We start from the raw sequence: 19527 nt of genomic DNA, 5'->3' as shown, positions 1-19527 counted from the left end.
CCCCTTAAGCCAGGTGTAAGTACTTACCTGGGGGCGGAGCTCCTGGTAGAGGCCGCACACCCCCTGAGCCAGGTGTAAGTACTTACCTGGGGGGCGGAGCTCCTGGTAGAGGCCGCACACCTCCTGAGCCAGGTGTAAGTACTTACCTGGAGGCGGGGCTCCTGGTAGAGGCCGCACACCTCCTGAGCCAGGTGTAAGTACTTACCTGGAGGCGGAGCTCCTGGTAGAGGCCGCACACCCCCTGAGCCAGGTGTAAGTACTTACCTGGAGGCGGAGCTCCCGGTAGAGGCCGCACACCTCCTGAGCCAGGTGTAAGTACTTACCTGGAGTCGGGGCTCCCGGTAGAGGCCGCACACCTCCTGAGCCAGGTGTAAGTACTTACCTGGAGGCGGAGCTCCCGGTAGAGGCCGCACACCTCCTGAGCCCCCCCCCCCGGTCATAGAGGGGAGGCGGCCCCTATTTTTACCCCTCCCCCGGATGTGTCGGAATGTGAATTGTCTCAGGTGGAGGTGATGACTCCCCACTATCCCACTGTCCCCTCCCCCATCCCACTGACCCCTCCCCCATCCCACTGACCCCTCCCCCTATCCCACTGACCCCTCCCCCTATCCCACTGTCCCCTCCCACTATCCCACTGTCCCCTCCCCCATCCCACTGACCCCTCCCCCATCCCAATACAAGGCGCTTCACCTACATGGGGGCAGATGGGTGACTACAACACACACACCTGACCCTCTGGTGTCACTGGAGACAGGAAGTGGCTGTAAAGAGGCTGCAGGAGATCCGCAGCACTGAGATGTTTATAATACAGAGAGGAAATGATATCCCCTCCCCCCCCCAGGATGGAAAGTTGGTGGGCGTGGTCCCTGGAGATCAATGGACATCCACACTTACCTGCAGAGACAGGCCTGAGGAGGAGGGGAGAAGGTAGGTGGCCAGAGAGTCTCTGGAGTCATCCATTCTATAGGGGGGGGCTGTGTGTGTTACATGGGGGGAGGTTGTGTGTGTTACATGGGGGGAGGTTGTGTGTGTTACATGGGGGGGGCTGTGTGTGTGTTACATGGGGGGGGGGCTGTGTGTGTTACATGGGGGGGGGGCTGTGTGTGTTACATGGGGGGAGGTTGTGTGTGATACATGGGGGGGGTGTGTGTGTTACATGGGGGGGGGGCTGTGTGTGTTACATGGGGGGGGCTGTGTGTTACATGGGGGGGGGCTGTGTGTGTTACATGGGGGGGGGGCTGTGTGTGTTACATGGGGGGGGGCTGTGTGTGTTACATGGGGGGCTGCTGTGTGTTACATGGGGGGGGGGGCTGTGTGTGTTACATGGGGGGGGCTGTGTGTGTTACATGGGGGGGGGCTGTGTGTGTTACATGGGGGGCTGTGTGTGTTACATGGGGGGGGGGGCTGTGTGTGTTACATGGGGGGGGGCTGTGTGTGTTACATGGGGGGGGGCTGTGTGTGTTACATGGGGGGGGGCTGTGTGTGTTACATGGAGGGGGGCTGTGTGTGTTACATGGGGGGGGGCTGTGTGTGTTACATGGGGGGGGGCTGTGTGTGTTACATGGGGGGGGGGGCTGTGTGTGTGTTACATGGGGGGGGGGGCTGCTGTGTGTGTTACATGGAGGGGGGGCTGCTGTGTGTGTTACTGCCCCGGGGGAGGGGGGGCTGGGTACTGCTTCGGGGGAGGGGGGGGCTGGGTACTGCCCCGGGGGAGGGGGGGCTGGGTACTGCCCCGGGGGAGGGGGGGCTGGGTACTGCCCCGGGGGAGGGGGGGGCTGGGTACTGCTTCGGGGGAGGGGGGGCTGGGTACTGCCCCGGGGGAGGGGGGGCTGGGTACTGCCCCGGGGGAGGGGGGGGCTGGGTACTGCCCTGGGGGAGGGGGGGGCTGGGTACTGCCCCGGGGGAGGGGGGGGCTGGGTACTGCCCCGGGGGAGGGGGGGGGGGGCTGGGTACTGCCCTGGGGGACATGTTTTTAGAAATGATCGTTTTTTTCAGGAGATTATATTTATGCTTCAAGTGCAACAATAACAATGAACAATTCCACTGAATGCAGTGCCTGGGGGGAGGGGTCGCGGGGGGAGGGGTCCCGGGGGGGGAGGGGTCCTGGGGGGGGGGGGTCCCCTTAGTCTGCCTGTAAAGTGGAACATCTGTACCCCGTATAGAACCTGCCGCAGCAAATAAAAGAGTCAAATCACATTTGCAATTTCCGGCACCCGACTATTGAAAACAAAACGTAGTGGGGTCCCCTCCCCCTCCCCCCCCCCAGTCCATAACCGACCCTTCGGGCCCTGCCCCCCACCCCGAAGCACCTTGTCCCCCATCTTACCCTGGCCCGTGGTTGTGGTGGCAGGCAGGGGGGGGTTATCAGAATCTGGAAGCCCCCAAAGGGTCTGGAATGGACTGGGGAAGGGGGATCTTTTTTTATTCAGCTGTCAGCGGGGGAAGCCCATTGACAGCTGATGACTCATCAGTTGTTAGGGATGCCGCCTTCCCAACCCCTGCTCCTTAACAGTCAGCTTTTACTGCTCCCTGGTTGGGTGCGGGGCATTGCAGGGCATTTGGCGGGTTGAACCCCCTGGGCTGGGAAACAGACAGTTTCCATTGTCGGCTCATCGGGTGGCTGTGTCAGCTTCATTCTGGGACACTGTATTGCCCTGGAATGAAGGTGCCCGGGACCCGGGACAGAACTGCAAAATGCGGGACACGTGGTCACTCTAACACTGTCCATCTATTTGTGTGTTTGTGGGTCACTGATTGGTTGGTTGGTCACTGTGTGCGCGTAATATTAGGGACCCCCCCGGTGATTGATGCCCTGCCCCCGGTGATTGATGCCCTCCGCCCCCGGTGATTGATGCCCCCCGCCCCCTGTGATTGATGCCCCCCGCCCCCTGTGATTGATGCCCCCTGTGATTGATGCCCTCCTCCCCCAGTGATTGATGCCCCCGGTGATTGATTTCCCCCCGCCCCCGGTGATGCCCTCCGCCCCCAGTGATCGATGCCCCACGCCCCCGGTGATTGATGCCCCCTGTGATTGATACCCTGCCCCCGGTAATTGATGCCCCCTGTGATTGATGCCCCCGGTGATTGATGCCCCCACCCCGGTGATTGATGCCCCCCACCCCGGTAATTGATGCCCCCTGTGATTGATGCCCCGCCCCCGGTGATTGATGCCCCCTGTGATTGATGCCCTCCTCCCCCAGTGATTGATGCCCCCCGGTGATTGATTTCCCCCCGCCCCCGGTGATGCCCCCCGCCCCCAGTGATTGATGCCCCCACCCCAGTGATTGATGCCCCACGCCCCCGGTGATTGATGCCCCCTGTGATTGATACCCTGCCCCCGGTAATTGATGCCCCCTGTGATTGATGCCCCGACCCCGGTGATTGATGCCCCCGGTGATTGATGCCCCCACCCCGGTGATTGATGCCCCCCACCCCGGTAATTGATGCCCCCTGTGATTGATGCCCCGCCCCCGGTGATTGATGCCCCCCGGTGATTGATGCCCCCGCCCCCCGGTGATTGATGCCCCCGCCCCCGGTGATTGATGCCCCCGCCCCAGTGATTGATGCCCCCGCCCCCGGTGATTGATGCCCCCGGTGATTGATGCCCCCGCCCCCGGTGATTGATGCCCCCGCCCCCGGTGATTGATGCCCCCGCCCCCGGTGATTGATGCCCCGCCCCCGGTGATTGATGCCCCCGGTGATTGATGCCCCCCCGTGAAGTATTAGAGAAGGTGATTGGTATTGAAGTAAATTGTAGAATTCTGAATCCTCATCTCCTGATGCCGGTCCTCTTCCTATCACAGGTCATCATGTCACCTGATGCCGGACCAGCCAATCCCCTCACAGAGCTTCTCATCAATATGACCTCGGGAGCCATGGGTGAGTTCTATGTACTGAGGGGGGAATAGTGTCCCATCATTGGTGTCAGTGGGAGGAATAGTGTCCCATCATTGGTGTCAGTGGGAGGAATAGTGTCCCATCATTGGTGTCAGTGGGGAGGAATAGTGTCCCATCATTGGTGTCAGTGGGAGGAATAGTGTCCCATCATTGGTGTCAGTGGGGGGAATAGTGTCCCTTCATTGGTGTCAGTGAGAGGGATAGTGTCCCATCATTGGTGTCAGTGGGAGGGATAGTGTCCCATCATTGGTGTCAGTGGGGAGGAATAGTGTCCCATCATTGGTGTCAGTGGGAGGAATAGTGTCCCATCATTGGTGTCAGTGGGGGGAATAGTGTCCCTTCATTGGTGTCAGTGGGAGGAATAGTGTCCCTTCATTGGTGTCAGTGAGAGGAATAGTGTCCCATCATTGGTGTCAGTGAGAGGAATAGTGTCCCATCATTGGTGTCAGTGGGAGGGATAGTTTCCCATCATTGGTGTCAGTGAGAGGAATAGTGTCCCATCATTGGTGTCAGTGGGAGGGATAGTTTCCCATCAGTGGTATCAGTGGGAGGGATAGTGTCCCATCATTGGTGTCAGTGGGAGGAATAGTGTCCCATCATTGGTGTCAGTGAGAGGAATAGTGTCCCATCATTGGTGTCAGTGAGAGGAATAGTGTCCCATCATTGGTGTCAGTGGGAGGGATAGTTTCCCATCATTGGTGTCAGTGGGAGGGATAGTTTCCCATCAGTGGTATCAGTGGGAGGGATAGTGTCCCATCATTGGTATCAGTGGGAGGAATAGTGTCCCATCATTGGTGTCAGTGGGAGGAATAGTGTCCCATCATTGGTGTCAGTGGGAGGAATAGTGTCCCATCATTGGTGTCAGTGGGAGGAATAGTGTCCCATCATTGGTGTCAGTGGGGGGAATAGTGTCCCATCATTGGTGTCAGTGGGAGGAATAGTGTCCCATCATTGGTGTCAGTGGGAGGAATAGTGTCCCATCATTGGTGTCAGTGGGAGGAATAGTGTCCCCATCATTGGTGTCAGTGGGAGGAATAGTGTCCCCATCATTGGTGTCAGTGGGAGGAATAGTGTCCCATCATTGGTGTCAGTGGGAGGAATAGTGTCCCATCATTGGTGTCAGTGGGAGGAATAGTGTCCCATCATTGGTATCAGTGGGAGGAATAGTGCCCCATCATTGGTGTCAGTGGGAGGAATAGTGCCCCATCATTGGGAGGAATAGTGTCCCATCATTGGTATCATTGGGAGGATTAGTGTCCCATCATTGGTGTCAGTGGGAGGAATAGTGTCCCACCATGGTGTCAGTGGGGAGGAATAGTGTCCCATCATTGGTGTCAGTGGGAGGAATAGTGTCCCATCATTGGTGTCAGTGGGGAGGAATAGTGTCCCATCATTGGTGTCAGTGGGGAGGAATAGTGTCCCATCATTGGTGTCAGTGGGGGGAATAGTGTCCCTTCATTGGTGTCAGTGAGAGGGATAGTGTCCCATCATTGGTGTCAGTGGGAGGAATAGTGTCCCATCATTGGTGTCAGTGGGGGGAATAGTGTCCCTTCATTGGTGTCAGTGGGAGGGATAGTGTCCCCATCATTGGTGTCAGTGGGGAGGAATAGTGTCCCATCATTGGTGTCAGTGGGAGGAATAGTGTCCCATCATTGGTGTCAGTGGGGGGAATAGTGTCCCTTCATTGGTGTCAGTGGGAGGGATAGTGTCCCCATCATTGGTGTCAGTGGGAGGGATAGTGTCCCATCATTGGTGTCAGTGGGGAGGAATAGTGTCCCATCATTGGTGTCAGTGGGAGGAATAGTGTCCCATCATTGGTGTCAGTGGGGGGAATAGTGTCCCTTCATTGGTGTCAGTGGGAGGAATAGTGTCCCTTCATTGGTGTCAGTGAGAGGAATAGTGTCCCATCATTGGTGTCAGTGAGAGGAATAGTGTCCCATCATTGGTGTCAGTGGGAGGGATAGTTTCCCATCATTGGTGTCAGTGAGAGGAATAGTGTCCCATCATTGGTGTCAGTGGGAGGGATAGTTTCCCATCAGTGGTATCAGTGGGAGGGATAGTGTCCCATCATTGGTGTCAGTGGGAGGAATAGTGTCCCATCATTGGTGTCAGTGAGAGGAATAGTGTCCCATCATTGGTGTCAGTGAGAGGAATAGTGTCCCATCATTGGTGTCAGTGGGAGGGATAGTTTCCCATCAGTGGTATCAGTGGGAGGGATAGTGTCCCATCATTGGTATCAGTGGGAGGAATAGTGTCCCATCATTGGTGTCAGTGGGAGGAATAGTGTCCCATCATTGGTGTCAGTGGGAGGAATAGTGTCCCATCATTGGTGTCAGTGGGAGGAATAGTGTCCCATCATTGGTGTCAGTGGGGGAATAGTGTCCCATCATTGGTGTCAGTGGGAGGAATAGTGTCCCATCATTGGTGTCAGTGGGAGGAATAGTGTCCCCATCATTGGTGTCAGTGGGAGGAATAGTGTCCCCATCATTGGTGTCAGTGGGAGGAATAGTGTCCCATCATTGGTGTCAGTGGGAGGAATAGTGTCCCATCATTGGTGTCAGTGGGAGGAATAGTGTCCCATCATTGGTATCAGTGGGAGGAATAGTGCCCCATCATTGGTGTCAGTGGGAGGAATAGTGCCCCATCATTGGGAGGAATAGTGTCCCATCATTGGTATCATTGGGAGGATTAGTGTCCCATCATTGGTGTCAGTGGGAGGAATAGTGTCCCATCATTGATATCAGTGGGAGGAATAGTGTCCCATCATTGGTGTCGGTGGGGGGAATAGTGTCCCATCATTGGTGTCAGTGGGGGGAATAATGTCCCATCATTGGTGTCAGTGGGAGGAATAGTGTCCCATCATTGGTGTCGGTGGGGGGAATAGTGTCCCATCATTGGTATCAGTGGGGGGAATAGTGTCCCATCATTGGTGTCAGTGGGAGGAATAGTGCCCCATCATTGATATCAGTGGGAGGAATAGTGCCCCATCATTGATATCAGTGGGAGGAATAGTGTCCCATCATTGGTGTCAGTGGGAGGAATAGTGTCCCATCATTGATATCAGTGGGCGGGATAGTGCCCCATCATTGGTATCAGTAGAAGGAATAGTGTCCCATCATTGGTGTCAGTGGGAGGAATAGTGCCCCATCATTGATATCAGTGGGAGGAATAGTGTCCCATCATTGGTGTCAGTGGGAGGAATAGTGTCCCATCATTGGTGTCAGTGGGAGGAATAGTGTCCCATCATTGGTGTCAGTGGGAGGAATAGTGTCCCATCATTGGTGTCAGTGGGAGGAATAGTGTCCCATCATTGGTGTCAGTGGGAGGAATAGTGTCCAATCATTGGTGTCAGTGGGAGGAATAGTGCCCCATCATTGGTGTCAGTGGGAGGAATAGTGCCCCATCATTGGTGTCAGTGGGAGGAATAGTGCCCCATCATTGGTGTCAGTGGAGGAATAGTGTCCCATCGTTGGTATCAGTGGGAGGAATAGTGTCCCATCATTGGTGTCAGTGGAGGGAATAGTGTCCCATCATTGGTGTCAGTGGGAGGAATAGTGTCCCATCGTTGGTGTCAGTGGGGGGAATAGTGTCCCATCATTGGTGTCAGTGGGAGGAATAATGTCCCATCATTGGTATCAGTGGGAGGAATAGTGTCCCATCATTGGTGTCAGTGGGGGGAATAGTGTCCCATCATTGGTGTCAGTGGGAGGAATAGTGTCCCATCATTGGTGTCCCTTCATTGGTGTCAGTGGAAGGGATAGTGTCCCCATCATTGGTATCAGTGGGAGGAATAGTGCCCCATCATTGGTGTCAGTGGAGGAATAGTGTCCCATCGTTGGTGTCAGTGAGAGGAATAGTGTCCCATCATTGGTGTCAGTGGGAGGGATAGTTTCCCATCAGTGGTATCAGTGGGAGGGATAGTGTCCCATCATTGGTGTCAGTGGGAGGAATAGTGTCCCATCATTGGTGTCAGTGAGAGGAATAGTGTCCCATCATTGGTGTCAGTGGGAGGGATAGTTTCCCATCAGTGGTATCAGTGGGAGGGATAGTGTCCCATCATTGGTGTCAGTGGGAGGAATAGTGTCCCATCATTGGTGTCAGTGAGAGGAATAGTGTCCCATCATTGGTGTCAGTGGGAGGAATAGTGTCCCATCATTGGTGTCAGTGGGAGGAATAGTGTCCCATCATTGGTGTCAGTGGGAGGAATAGTGTCCCATCATTGGTGTCAGTGGGAGGAATAGTGTCCCATCATTGGTGTCAGTGGGAGGAATAGTGTCCCATCATTGGTATCAGTGGGAGGAATAGTGCCCCATCATTGGTGTCAGTGGGAGGAATAGTGTCCCATCATTGGTGTCAGTGGGAGGAATAGTGTCCCATCATTGATATCAGTGGGCGGGATAGTGCCCCATCATTGGTGTCAGTGGGGGGAATAGTGTCCCATCATTGGTGTCAGTGGGGGGAATAGTGTCCCATCATTGGTATCAGTAGAAGGAATAGTGTCCCATCATTGGTGTCAGTGGGAGGAATAGTGCCCCATCATTGATATCAGTGGGAGGAATAGTGTCCCATCATTGGTGTCAGTGGGAGGAATAGTGTCCCATCATTGGTGTCAGTGGGAGGAATAGTGTCCCATCATTGGTGTCAGTGGGAGGAATAGTGTCCCATCATTGGTGTCAGTGGGAGGAATAGTGTCCCATCATTGGTGTCAGTGGGGGAATAGTGTCCAATCATTGGTGTCAGTGGGAGGAATAGTGCCCCATCATTGGTGTCAGTGGGAGGAATAGTGCCCCATCATTGGTGTCAGTGGGGGGAATAGTGCCCCATCATTGGTGTCAGTGGAGGAATAGTGTCCCATCGTTGGTATCAGTGGGAGGAATAATGTCCCATCATTGGTATCAGTGGGAGGAATAGTGTCCCATCATTGGTGTCAGTGGGGGGAATAGTGTCCCATCATTGGTGTCAGTGGGAGGAATAGTGTCCCATCATTGGTGTCCCTTCATTGGTGTCAGTGGAAGGGATAGTGTCCCCATCATTGGTATCAGTGGGAGGAATAGTGCCCCATCATTGGTGTCAGTGGAGGAATAGTGTCCCATCGTTGGTATCAGTGGGAGGAATAATGTCCCATCATTGGTATCAGTGGGAGGAATAGTGTCCCATCATTGGTGTCAGTGGGGGGAATAGTGTCCCATCATTGGTGTCAGTGGGAGGAATAGTGTCCCATCATTGGTGTCCCTTCATTGGTGTCAGTGGGAGGGATAGTGTCCCCATCATTGGTGTCAGTGGGAGGAATAGTGTCCCATCATTGGTATCAGTGGGAGGAATAGTGTCCCATCATTGGTGTCAGTGGGGGGAATAGTGTCCCATCATTGGTGTCAGTGGGAGGAATAGTGTCCCATCATTGGTGTCAGTGGGAGGAATAGTGTCCCATCATTGGTGTCAGTGGGGGGAATAGTGTCCCATCATTGGTGTCAGTGGGAGGAATAGTGTCCCATCATTGGTATCAGTGGGGGGAATAGTGTCCCATCATTGGTGTCAGTATGGGGGAATAGTGTCCCATCATTGGTGTCAGTATGGGGGAATAGTGTCCCATCATTGGTGTCAGTGGGAGGAATAGTGTCCCATCATTGGTGTCAGTGGGAGGAATAGTGTCCCATCATTGGTGTCAGTGGGAGGAATAGTGTCCCATCATTGGTGTCAGTGGGAGGAATAGTGTCCCATCATTGGTGTCAGTGGGAGGAATAGTGTCCCATCATTGGTGTCAGTGGGAGGAATAGTGTCCCATCATTGGTGTCAGTGGGAGGAATAGTGTCCCATCATTGGTATCAGTGGGAGGAATAGTGTCCCATCATTGGTGTCAGTGGGAGGAATAGTGTCCCATCATTGGTGTCAGTGGGAGGAATAGTGTCCCATCATTGGTGTCAGTGGGAGGAATAGTGTCCCTTCATTGGTGTCAGTGGGAGTAATAAATGCCTCTTAATTGGTGTCAGTGGGAGGAATAGTGTCCCATCATTGGTGTCAGTGGGGGGAATAGTGTCCCATCATTGGTGTCAGTGGGGGGAATAGTGTCCCATCATTGGTGTCAGTGGGGGGGAATAGTGTCCCATCATTGGTGTCAGTGGGAGGAATAGTGCCCCATCATTGGTGTCAGTGGGAGGAATAGTGTCCCATCATTGGTGTCAGTGGGAGGAATAGTGTCCCATCATTGGTGTCAGTGAGAGGAATAGTGTCCCATCATTGGTGTCCCTTCATTGGTGTCAGTGGGAGGAATAGTGTCCCATCATTAGTGTCAGTGGGGGGAATAGTGTCCCATCATTGGTGTCAGTGGGGGGAATAGTGTCCCATCATTGGTATCAGTGGGAGGAATAGTGTCCCATCATTGGTGTCAGTGGGAGGAATAGTGTCCCATCATTGGTGTCAGTGGGGGGAATAGTGTCCCCATCATTGGTGTCAGTGGGGGGAATAGTGTCCCCATCATTGGTGTCAGTGGGGGGGAATAGTGTCCCATCATTGGTGTCAGTGGGGGAATAGTGTCCCATCATTGGTGTCAATGGGAGGAATAGTGTCCCATCATTGGTGTCAGTGGGAGGAATAGTGTCCCATCATTGGTGTCAGTGGGAGGAATAGTGTCCCATCATTGGTGTCAGTGGGAGGAATAGTGTCCCATCATTGGTGTCAGTGGAGGAATAGTGTCCCATCATTGGTGTCAGTGGGGGGAATAGTGTCCCATCATTGGTGTCAGTGGGGGGAATAGTGTCCCATCATTGGTGTCAGTGGGAGGAATAGTGTCCCATCATTGGTGTCAGTGGGAGGAATAGTGTCCCATCATTGGTGTCAGTGGGAGGAATAGTGTCCCATCATTGGTGTCAGTGGGAGGAATAGTGTCCCATCATTGGTGTCAGTGGGAGGAATAGTGTCCCATCATTGGTGTCAGTGGGAGGAATAGTGTCCCATCATTGGTGTCAGTGGGAGGAATAGTGTCCCATCGTTGGTATCAGTGGGAGGAATAGTGTCCCATCATTGGTGTCAGTGGGGGAATAGTGTCCCATCATTGGTGTCAGTGGGGGAATAGTGTCCCATCATTAGTGTCAGTGGGGGAATAGTGTCCCATCATTGGTGTCAGTGGGGGAATAGTGTCCCATCATTGGTATCAGTGGGAGGAATAGTGTCCCATCATTGGTGTCAGTGGGAGGAATAGTGTCCCATCATTGGTGTCAGTGGGAGGAATAGTGTCCCATCATTGGTGTCAGTGGGAGGAATAGTGTCCCATCATTGGTGTCAGTGGGAGGAATAGTGTCCCATCATTGGTGTCAGTGGGAGGAATAGTGTCCCATCATTGGTGTCAGTGGGAGGAATAGTGTCCCATCATTGGTGTCAGTGGGAGGAATAGTGTCCCATCATTGGTGTCAGTGGGGGGAATAGTGTCCCATCATTGGTGTCAGTGGGGGAATAGTGTCCCATCATTGGTGTCAGTGGGAGGAATAGTGCCCCATCATTGGTGTCAGTGGGAGGAATAGTGCCCCATCGTTGGTGTCTTTGGGAGGAATAGTGTCCCATCATTGGTGTCAGTGGGGGGAATGGTGTCCCATCATTGGTGTCAGTGGGAGGAATGGTGTCCCATCATTGGTGTCAGTGGGAGGAATAGTGTCCCATCATTGGTGTCAGTGGGAGGAATAGTGTCCCATCATTGGTGTCAGTGGGAGGAATAGTGTCCCATCATTGGTGTCAGTGGGAGGAATAGTGTCCCATCATTGGTGTCAGTGGGAGGAATAGTGTCCCATCATTGGTGTCAGTGGGAGGAATAGTGTCCCATCATTGGTGTCAGTGGGGAGGAATAGTGTCCCATCATTGGTGTCAGTGGGAGGAATAGTGTCCCATCATTGGTGTCAGTGGGGGGAATAGTGTCCCATCATTGGTGTCAGTGGGAAGAATAGTGTCCCATCATTGGTGTCAGTGGGAAGAATAAATGCCCCTTCATTGGTGTCGTGGGGGGGAGGGGGCACTGACCCATGGTGGATATACACAGGTAGGTGTGATGACAGGTGCACTTTGTTGCAGGGGGCGTGGCGTGTGTCCTCAGCGGGCAGCCCTTTGACACGGCCAAGGTGAAGATGCAGACGTTCCCTTCCATGTACCGGAACTTCCTGGACTGCACGGTGCGCACCTATCGTACGGAGGGGCTGCGGGGGCTCTACCACGGCACCGTCCCGGCATTGGTGGCCAACGTGGCGGAGAACGCCGTGCTCTTCTCCTGCTACGGCTTCTGTCAGAATCTGGTGTCCAACATCCTGGGATTTCATGACCTGTCCCAACTCAGGTGAGCCAGGGAGACTCCTCCCCCCTGGGAGACCCCCCCCCCCGGTGACTCCCAAGGGTGACCCCCCCCCCCCAGGTGACTCCCAAGGGTGACCCCCCAGAGAAGAATCGCTGACCTCAGCAGAGGAGATCCAGGAATCTCGTGTGAACATTTATTGTATAAATAGAAAAAAGATCCCCCATCAGGCCAGAGGGGGGCGCTGCTTCCGGTGGGAATTCCTCCTTTTGTTTCTATAAATAAATATTTGTTGTCAGAGATTCTCTCCCACTATGATGTCATAGTTCTGGTTTGTGGGTTGTCCTCTGTGTGGTTGGAGTTGTCGGATTGGGTGTGAAACACCCTCTGGGGGCACTAATGCCTCCATTGCCCCCCGGAGACACGCCTCCTAAAGCACGGTGTGAGGAACCAATAAAGAGCAAGCATTGTATCTCCTTTGTAATCCCGCCCCCTGCAGGCTGTTATCTGCTTTCTGCCCTCCCCCTGTAGTGCTCTATGAGAACAGAGCTGAGTAATAGCCACACCCCTCATCACAAGTGTCCTACAAAGAATGGTAGGGGGTGTGTCTGACCAGAGAGGTGGGCGTGTGCCCAGGAAAGAGGGTGTGTCTGACTAGATAGGCAAGCGTGTGTGCCCAGGGAAGGAGGTGAGTTTGACCCAAGAGGTGAGCGTGTGTGCCAGGGAAGGGGGTGTGTCTGACCAGATAGGCGGGCATGTGTGCCCAGGGATGGGGGCGTGTGTGGCCAGGGATGGGGGCGTGTGTGACCAGAGTAAGCGGGCGTGTGTGCCCAGGGAAGGGGCGTGTCTGACCAGATAGGCGGGCGTGTGTGCCCAGGGATGGGGGCGTGTCTGACCAGAGAGGCGGGCGTGTGTGCCCAGGGATGGGGGCGTGTCTGATCAGAGAGGCGGGCTTGTGTGCCCAGGGATGGGGGCGTGTCTGACCAGAGAGGCGGGCGTGTGTGCCCAGGAATGGGGGCGTGTCTGACCAGTATGGTGGGCGTATGTGCCCAGGGATGGGGGCGTGTCTGACCAGAGAGGCGGGCGTGTGTGCCCAGGGATGGGGGCGTGTCTGACCAGAGAGGCGGGCGTGTGTGCCCAGGGAAGGGGTGTGTCTGACCAGAGAGGTGGGCGTGTGTGCCCAGGGATGAGGGCGTGTGTGCCCAGGGATGGGGGTGTGTCTGACCAGTAAGGCGGGCATGTGTGCCCAGGGATGGGGCGTGTCTGACCAGAGATGCGGGCGTGTGTGCCCAGGGATGGGGGTGTGTCTGACCAGTAAGGCGGGCATGTGTGCCCAGGGATGGGGCGTGTCTGACCAGAGAGGCGGGCGTGTGTGCCCAGGGATGGGGGCTGTTGCGGTACCTCTCTTCCCGAGCTCCAAAGTACACCGTCCTTAGTGGCCAGTAACCCAATCCCCTCCAGTAACGAGACCAAGCTCCATTATGAGGGTAAAACACGAACTGTTTACTGTGGGCTACCCGCCCGTATTTATGCAGGTCTCCCGCCTGGTGGACACTCCCCTAGGGGACCAGATGGGAGACTGAAATAACAGAACAACATTTCAAACATACATCCCCACCATTTCCCAGCATGCATCACAGTTTCTAACTTTATAACTGCCAAACATTTTATATATTTATGCAGGTCTCCCGCCTGGTGGACACTCCCCTAGGGGACCAGATGGGAGACTGAAATAACAGAACGACATGGGGACTGAGGGCATATTATTGGGGAATAGCAAGCAGACAAACACAATATGTCCAGTATACGGATGGGTCCGTCACATGGCCCCCTCCTTGTGGAACACTCCGGCAGACCCGGCTTGACCCTTTGGCGGGTCAACTTGGGGATGACCGGACGGAGAAGGCGTAGAGACGTCTGTTTGCCGAGATAATCCATCCGCATTCCCATTCTGCTTACCGGGTCGGTAGCTGATGGTGAAATTGTAAGGCTGTAGTGCCAGACTCCACCTCAGCAGTCTGCCATTGTCTCCTGAGACCCGGTTAAGCCAAACTAGGGGGTTGTGGTCCGTAATGAGGGAAAATTCTTGTCCGTATAAATAAGGACTCAATTTCTTTAGTGCCCAGACCAGGGCTAAACACTCCTTCTCCACTGCCGCATAACTCACTTCCCTGGGTAGTAGTTTTCTGCTGAGATACGCGACAGGGTGCTCCCCTCCATCTTCCCCGACCTGGCTTAGCACAGCCCCCAGTCCATACATGGAAGCATCGGTATGGACGAGAAAACGTTTGTTAGGCACTGGGGCAGCCAGGACAGGGGCATTCACTAGAGCTTGCTTCAGGGCCCGAAACGCGGCTTCACAAGCTGGCGACCACAGGACCTGCTTAGGTAAGTTTTTCTTAGTCAGGTCCGTCAAGGGCTTGGCCACCGTACTGTAGTCGGGGACAAAACGTCGGTAATACCCTGCCGTCCCCAGGAAGGCTAGCACTTGGGTCTTGGTGATAGGTGTGGGCCAGTTAGCTACCGCCTCGACCTTAGCTGGCTCTGGTCGCTGGGTCCCACATCCTACCCTGTGACCCAAGTACTGCACTTCTGCCATGCCTAAATGGCACTTATCTGGCTTCAAGGTCAGGCCGGCGGCCCGAATCTTGTCCAGCACCACCCCCACGTGGACTAAATGGTCTTCCCAAGTCTCGCTGTAGACCGCAATGTCATCCAGGTACGCACACGCGAAGTCCTGGAAGCCATCGAGGAGTCTATCCACCATACGCTGAAAGGTAGCCGGAGCATTCTTCATTCCAAATGGCATAACCTTAAACTGGTATAGGCCAAATGGGGTGACGAAGGCCGACTTAGGGATAGCATCCTCGGCCAGGGGGATCTGCCAATAACCCTTGCACAGGTCAATGGTGGTCAGGTAGCGCCCCCTGGCAATGCGGTCTAATAATTCGTCTACCCGGGGCATCGGGTACGCGTCAGTGGTGGTCCGTTCGTTGAGCCGCCTGTAATCTACGCAGAACCGGGTGGTCCCATCTTTCTTAGGCACCAGAACTACAGGAGAGGCCCAAGGGCTGTCTGACGGCTCGATAACCCCCAGCCGAGTCATCTCCTGTATCTCCGTCCGCATTTCCTCTCGGACTGCTTCAGGGATACGGTATGGGGGTTGTCGTAGGGGGTTCTGTCCGGGCGTCTCGACTTTGTGCATAGCTAGTGTGGTGTACCCGGGTTCTTGGGAGAACGTCGCCTGCTTCTCCCACAGAAGCTGTCTTGCCTGTACCTTCTTTGCTGGGTTTAACCGGTCTCCTAGCTGCACAAGGCTTGTAAGGTCCGTCTGGGGATTCCTCTCTAACAAGTCAGGTAAAGGTAAGTTCTCGGGGTCATCCGTAGCTGGGGCACAGACTGCCGCAACATCTTCTGGTCGCTCCTGATACTCCTTTAACATGTTCACATGAAAGGATCGCTGGATCCCTTCATCTGAACAGCTGGCTATAAGGTAGGTAGTATCACATATCTGCGCTAATACTTTATACGGGCCCTGCCAAGATGCTTGCATCTTGTTTGCCTTCACAGGTTTGAGCACTAGAACCTTCTGCCCAACCTGGAAGACCCGCTGTCGGGCGCCCCGATCGTACCACCGCTTCTGTCTCCCCTGGGCCGCCTGGAGATTTTCCCTTACCATCAGGGATAGTTTCTCCATGCGGTCCCGGAGTTCCAGGACATATGGTACTATGGGGGTCCCTTCTTGCTCCGTCTCCCCCTCCCAGTGTCCTCTAATGAGATCTAGGGGTCCTCGGACCCTTCTCCCATAGAGTAACTCAAAGGGGGAGAACCCAGTAGATTCCTGGGGCACCTCTCTGTATGCAAATAGCAGATGAGGCAGGAATCGCTCCCAGTCTCTGCAAGTGTCAGTAAAGGTCCTCAGCATCTGTTTGAGGGTACCATTAAATCGCTCGCAGAGGCCGTTGGTCTGTGGGTGATATGGTGAGCTAAGCAGCGGTTTAATGCCGCACACCTTCCACAGTTGCTGGGTGAGCACAGCGGTAAACTGAGTTCCCTGATCAGAGAGAATCTCCTGAGGGAACCCGACCCTAGTGAATATCTTAACCAGGGCATCAGCTACTGTCTCTGCCTCGATATTAGACAGCGCTACTGCCTCTGGGTAACGTGTGGCATAGTCCACCACAGTAAGAATGTACTTCTTACCGGAGGGGCTAGCCCTGGCCAGTGGACCTACCAGGTCAACGGCTATGCGGGAAAAGGGCTCCCCAATTATAGGCATCGACTGAAGCCTAGCTTTTGGGTGATCTCCCCGCTTTCCTACCCGTTGACAGGTGTCGCACGTGCTACAATACATCCGCACGTCTCGGTTCAAATTGGGCCAGAAAAAGTTTTGAGTGATCCTATGAGCTGTGCGGTGGGAGCCTAGATGGCCCGCTAACGGCACATCGTGCCCAATCCGTAAAATCTCCTGCCGGTACTTGGCAGGTACCACTAGCTGTCGCTTGTGCGGAGGGGTGCTCGGTTTTTGGGACGGTCTCGGGATCCTGTACAGCCTATCCCCCCCCCACTCGTAGTGCTCCCCATCTACTCCTTCCTCCCCTGAGTCGGCCCTGTACTTCGCTAACGTCGGGTCTTCCCTAGTCTCCCTTCCGTACATCTCTGGGGTATCCCAGCCTAAAGGGGCCGGATCTAACATACACGTCGGGGTAGAGGGTCTTACCTGGGTCGCAGCAGCAGGTGGGCCGGCTTCGGTGGCACGGGTCTGGGCCCGGGTCGTGACAGCGTCTACTGCAGCGGGGCCCATGGGAGTATAGGCTGAAAGGAGGGGGGCCAAGTCATTGCCAAGGAGGACATCGGCGGGTAAGTCTTTCATAACCCCCACGTTCACTTGTCTAGCGCCCACTCCCCAATCCAAATGTACCCGGGCAACGGGTAGTCGGAACACGGCACCTCCTGCTACTCGTACTGCGACCGTGTCCCCGGTATGTTGGTTCTCGGATACTAGGTGCTTCTGGAGTAAAGTCATGGTCGCACCGGTATCCCGTAGGCCACTGACCTCCTTCCCGTTGACCTTGACACACTGTCTGTGGTGCTGCCTGTTATCTCGGTGGGCCGCCTGAACGGGGTCGGCCTCATGCAGAATACCCCAGCATTCCTCTTCCTCCACACAGTGAGTTGCGGGGAGAGGTGGTCGTGGATTGGCCCCTGGGGGTCTCTTCCAGGACTGACTTTGGTTGGCATTGTTCATCGGGCACTCCGGTCGCTTGTGTCCCAGCTGATTGCATAGGTAGCACCGACTGGGTTGGGAGTATTCCCGAGAGTTAAACCGGGGTAAGCGGGGATACTGGGTCGACGGAGGGGGTGCTGAGGGCCGATTCATAGGGGGTTGGTAAATAGTAGCTGCTGGCTTGTATTCCACCCTGGCGGGAGCCTTGGTGGCTGAATTGTCCAATTTTCGGGCATCCGTATACTCATCCGCCAGGCGAGCTGCTTCATGGAGAGTGGAGGGTTTACGGTCCCTTACCCACTCTCTGACCCCTGTTGGTAATTTGTCGAAGCAATGTTCCAACAGAAACATCTGTAGCACCTCCTCTCCAGACACCGCCTGGCACCCCGCCATCCAGTGTGCGGCGGTGCGGTGCACCTTACATGCCCATTCAACGTAGGAGTCCCCAGTCATTTTTACAGTGTCCCGGAACCTCCTTCGGTATGCCTCGGGTGTAATGGCATACCGGGAGAGTAGAGCTTCCCTGACGGCCACATAATCCCCGATCTCCTCGTCAGGGATGGCCCGAAAAGCCTCACTGGCCCGGCCGGATAACTTGCCGGACAATATAGGGATCCAGTCCTCCAGGGGTACCTTGTGCAGGGCACATTGCCGCTCAAAATCGGCAAGGTACCCATCGATCTCTCCTTCTGTCTCACTGAAGGCTTTAAATGCTGCAAACGGCACCTTCTTTCTTTCCCCCGTGTCTGCTGTGACTGGGGCTGCTGCAGTGCCGCTTTGGCGTAGCAGGTTGGCCTCCACAGCGGCTTGGACTTGGGCGATAATTTCCGCAGATGGGTTGGGACCATAATGGGCCAGCCTAATTCTTACCGCCCGGTCAAATCTCTCTTCTTCGGGGGTTCTGTCGTCTGGGCTGAGTCCATTGGTTCCCTCTGCTGCTGGTACTCCATCCATTTCCAGCAATAATGTGATAATGTCCCCCTTTTTGAGGTTACTGGCCTGTCCGCCTCTTTGCTCTAATAAATCCTTTAAGGTAGCTCTTCTCAGGTTTTGGTATTGCAATTCCATTTGGTCCTGGTTGTAGTGGTTTCTTTGGGCGCTGAGGTTCATCCCGTCGCTTGCCACCAGTTGTTGCGGTACCTCTCTTCCCGAGCTCCAAAGTACACCGTCCTTAGTAGCCAGTAACCCAATCCCCTCCAGTAACGAGACCAAGCTCCATCATGAGGGTAAAACACGAACTGTTTACTGTGGGCTACCCGCCCGTATTTATGCAGGTCTCCCACCTGGTGGACACTCCCCTAGGGGACCAGATGGGAGACTGAAATAACAGAACGACATGGGGACTGAGGGCATATTATTGGGGAATAGCAAGCAGACAAACACAATATGTCCAGTATACGGATGGGTCCGTCACAGGGGCGTGTCTGACCAGAGAGGCGGGCGTGTCTGACCAGAGAGGCGGGCGTGTGTGCCCAGGGATGGGGGCGTGTCTGACCAGAGAGGCGGGCATGTGTGCCCAGGGATGGGGGTGTGTCTGACCAGAGAGGCGGGCATGTGTGCCCAGGGAAGGGGTGTGTCACCCAGGAAAATGGCAGTTATCAGTATGTGTATAATGTATATATAAATTCTATACTGTCTCTGACTTCATGTTTTCTCCTCCAGAGACCACCACAAGGCCGCGGCGGGTTCCTTGGCCTCCGTTTTCTCCTCCTTGGTCCTCTGTCCCACAGAGCTGGTGAAATGCCGCATGCAGACGCAGCATGAGATGCGGATATCGGGGCGCACAGGAATCCCCTATAAAAGGTTGGCGGTCCCCGGAGCCCAGGTCCATGGAATCTCTCTCTCTCGGTATAACTGTCTGTTTTGTGTCCTCAGCACCCCGTGGTCCATTGTACGGGACATCCTGAAGTCGGAAGGTGCGGGCGGCCTGTTCCGTGGCCTCAGCAGTACGTGGCTGCGGGAGATTCCGGGGTACTTCTTCTTTTTCGGGGGCTATGAACTCAGCAAGAGTGTTCTCAGCAGGAATTCTGGAGGTCAGCCAGGTGAGGCGGGGGAGGGAGGATGTTGGGGGCAGGGTAGGAGGGGTGGCTGCCCTGGGTTCTGTGGTATCATGTGAGGTGAGGTGGGGGAGGGA

At 55.0% G+C, this 19527-nt stretch overlaps 1 protein-coding gene across 1 annotated transcript; it reads left to right on the top strand.

The window, feature by feature from the left end:
- Positions 1–752: 752 nt before the first annotated feature.
- LOC120922720 (mitochondrial ornithine transporter 1-like) lies at positions 753–19435 on the top strand (the record flags this gene model as incomplete). Its single annotated transcript, XM_040334761.1, is given in 5 exon segments — positions 753–927; positions 3804–3879; positions 11953–12211; positions 19056–19196; positions 19269–19435. Coding segments are annotated over 4 exon segments (637 nt in total), but the record flags the coding sequence as incomplete, so codon positions are not given.
- Between the last annotated feature and the right edge of the window lie 92 nt (positions 19436–19527).

Source organism: Rana temporaria, unplaced genomic scaffold (assembly GCF_905171775.1).
Source record: "Rana temporaria unplaced genomic scaffold, aRanTem1.1, whole genome shotgun sequence".
Taxonomy (NCBI): Eukaryota; Metazoa; Chordata; class Amphibia; order Anura; family Ranidae; genus Rana; species Rana temporaria.
The sequence above is the reverse complement of the archived record's forward strand: the minus strand, read 5'-3'. Positions and strand labels throughout refer to the sequence as shown.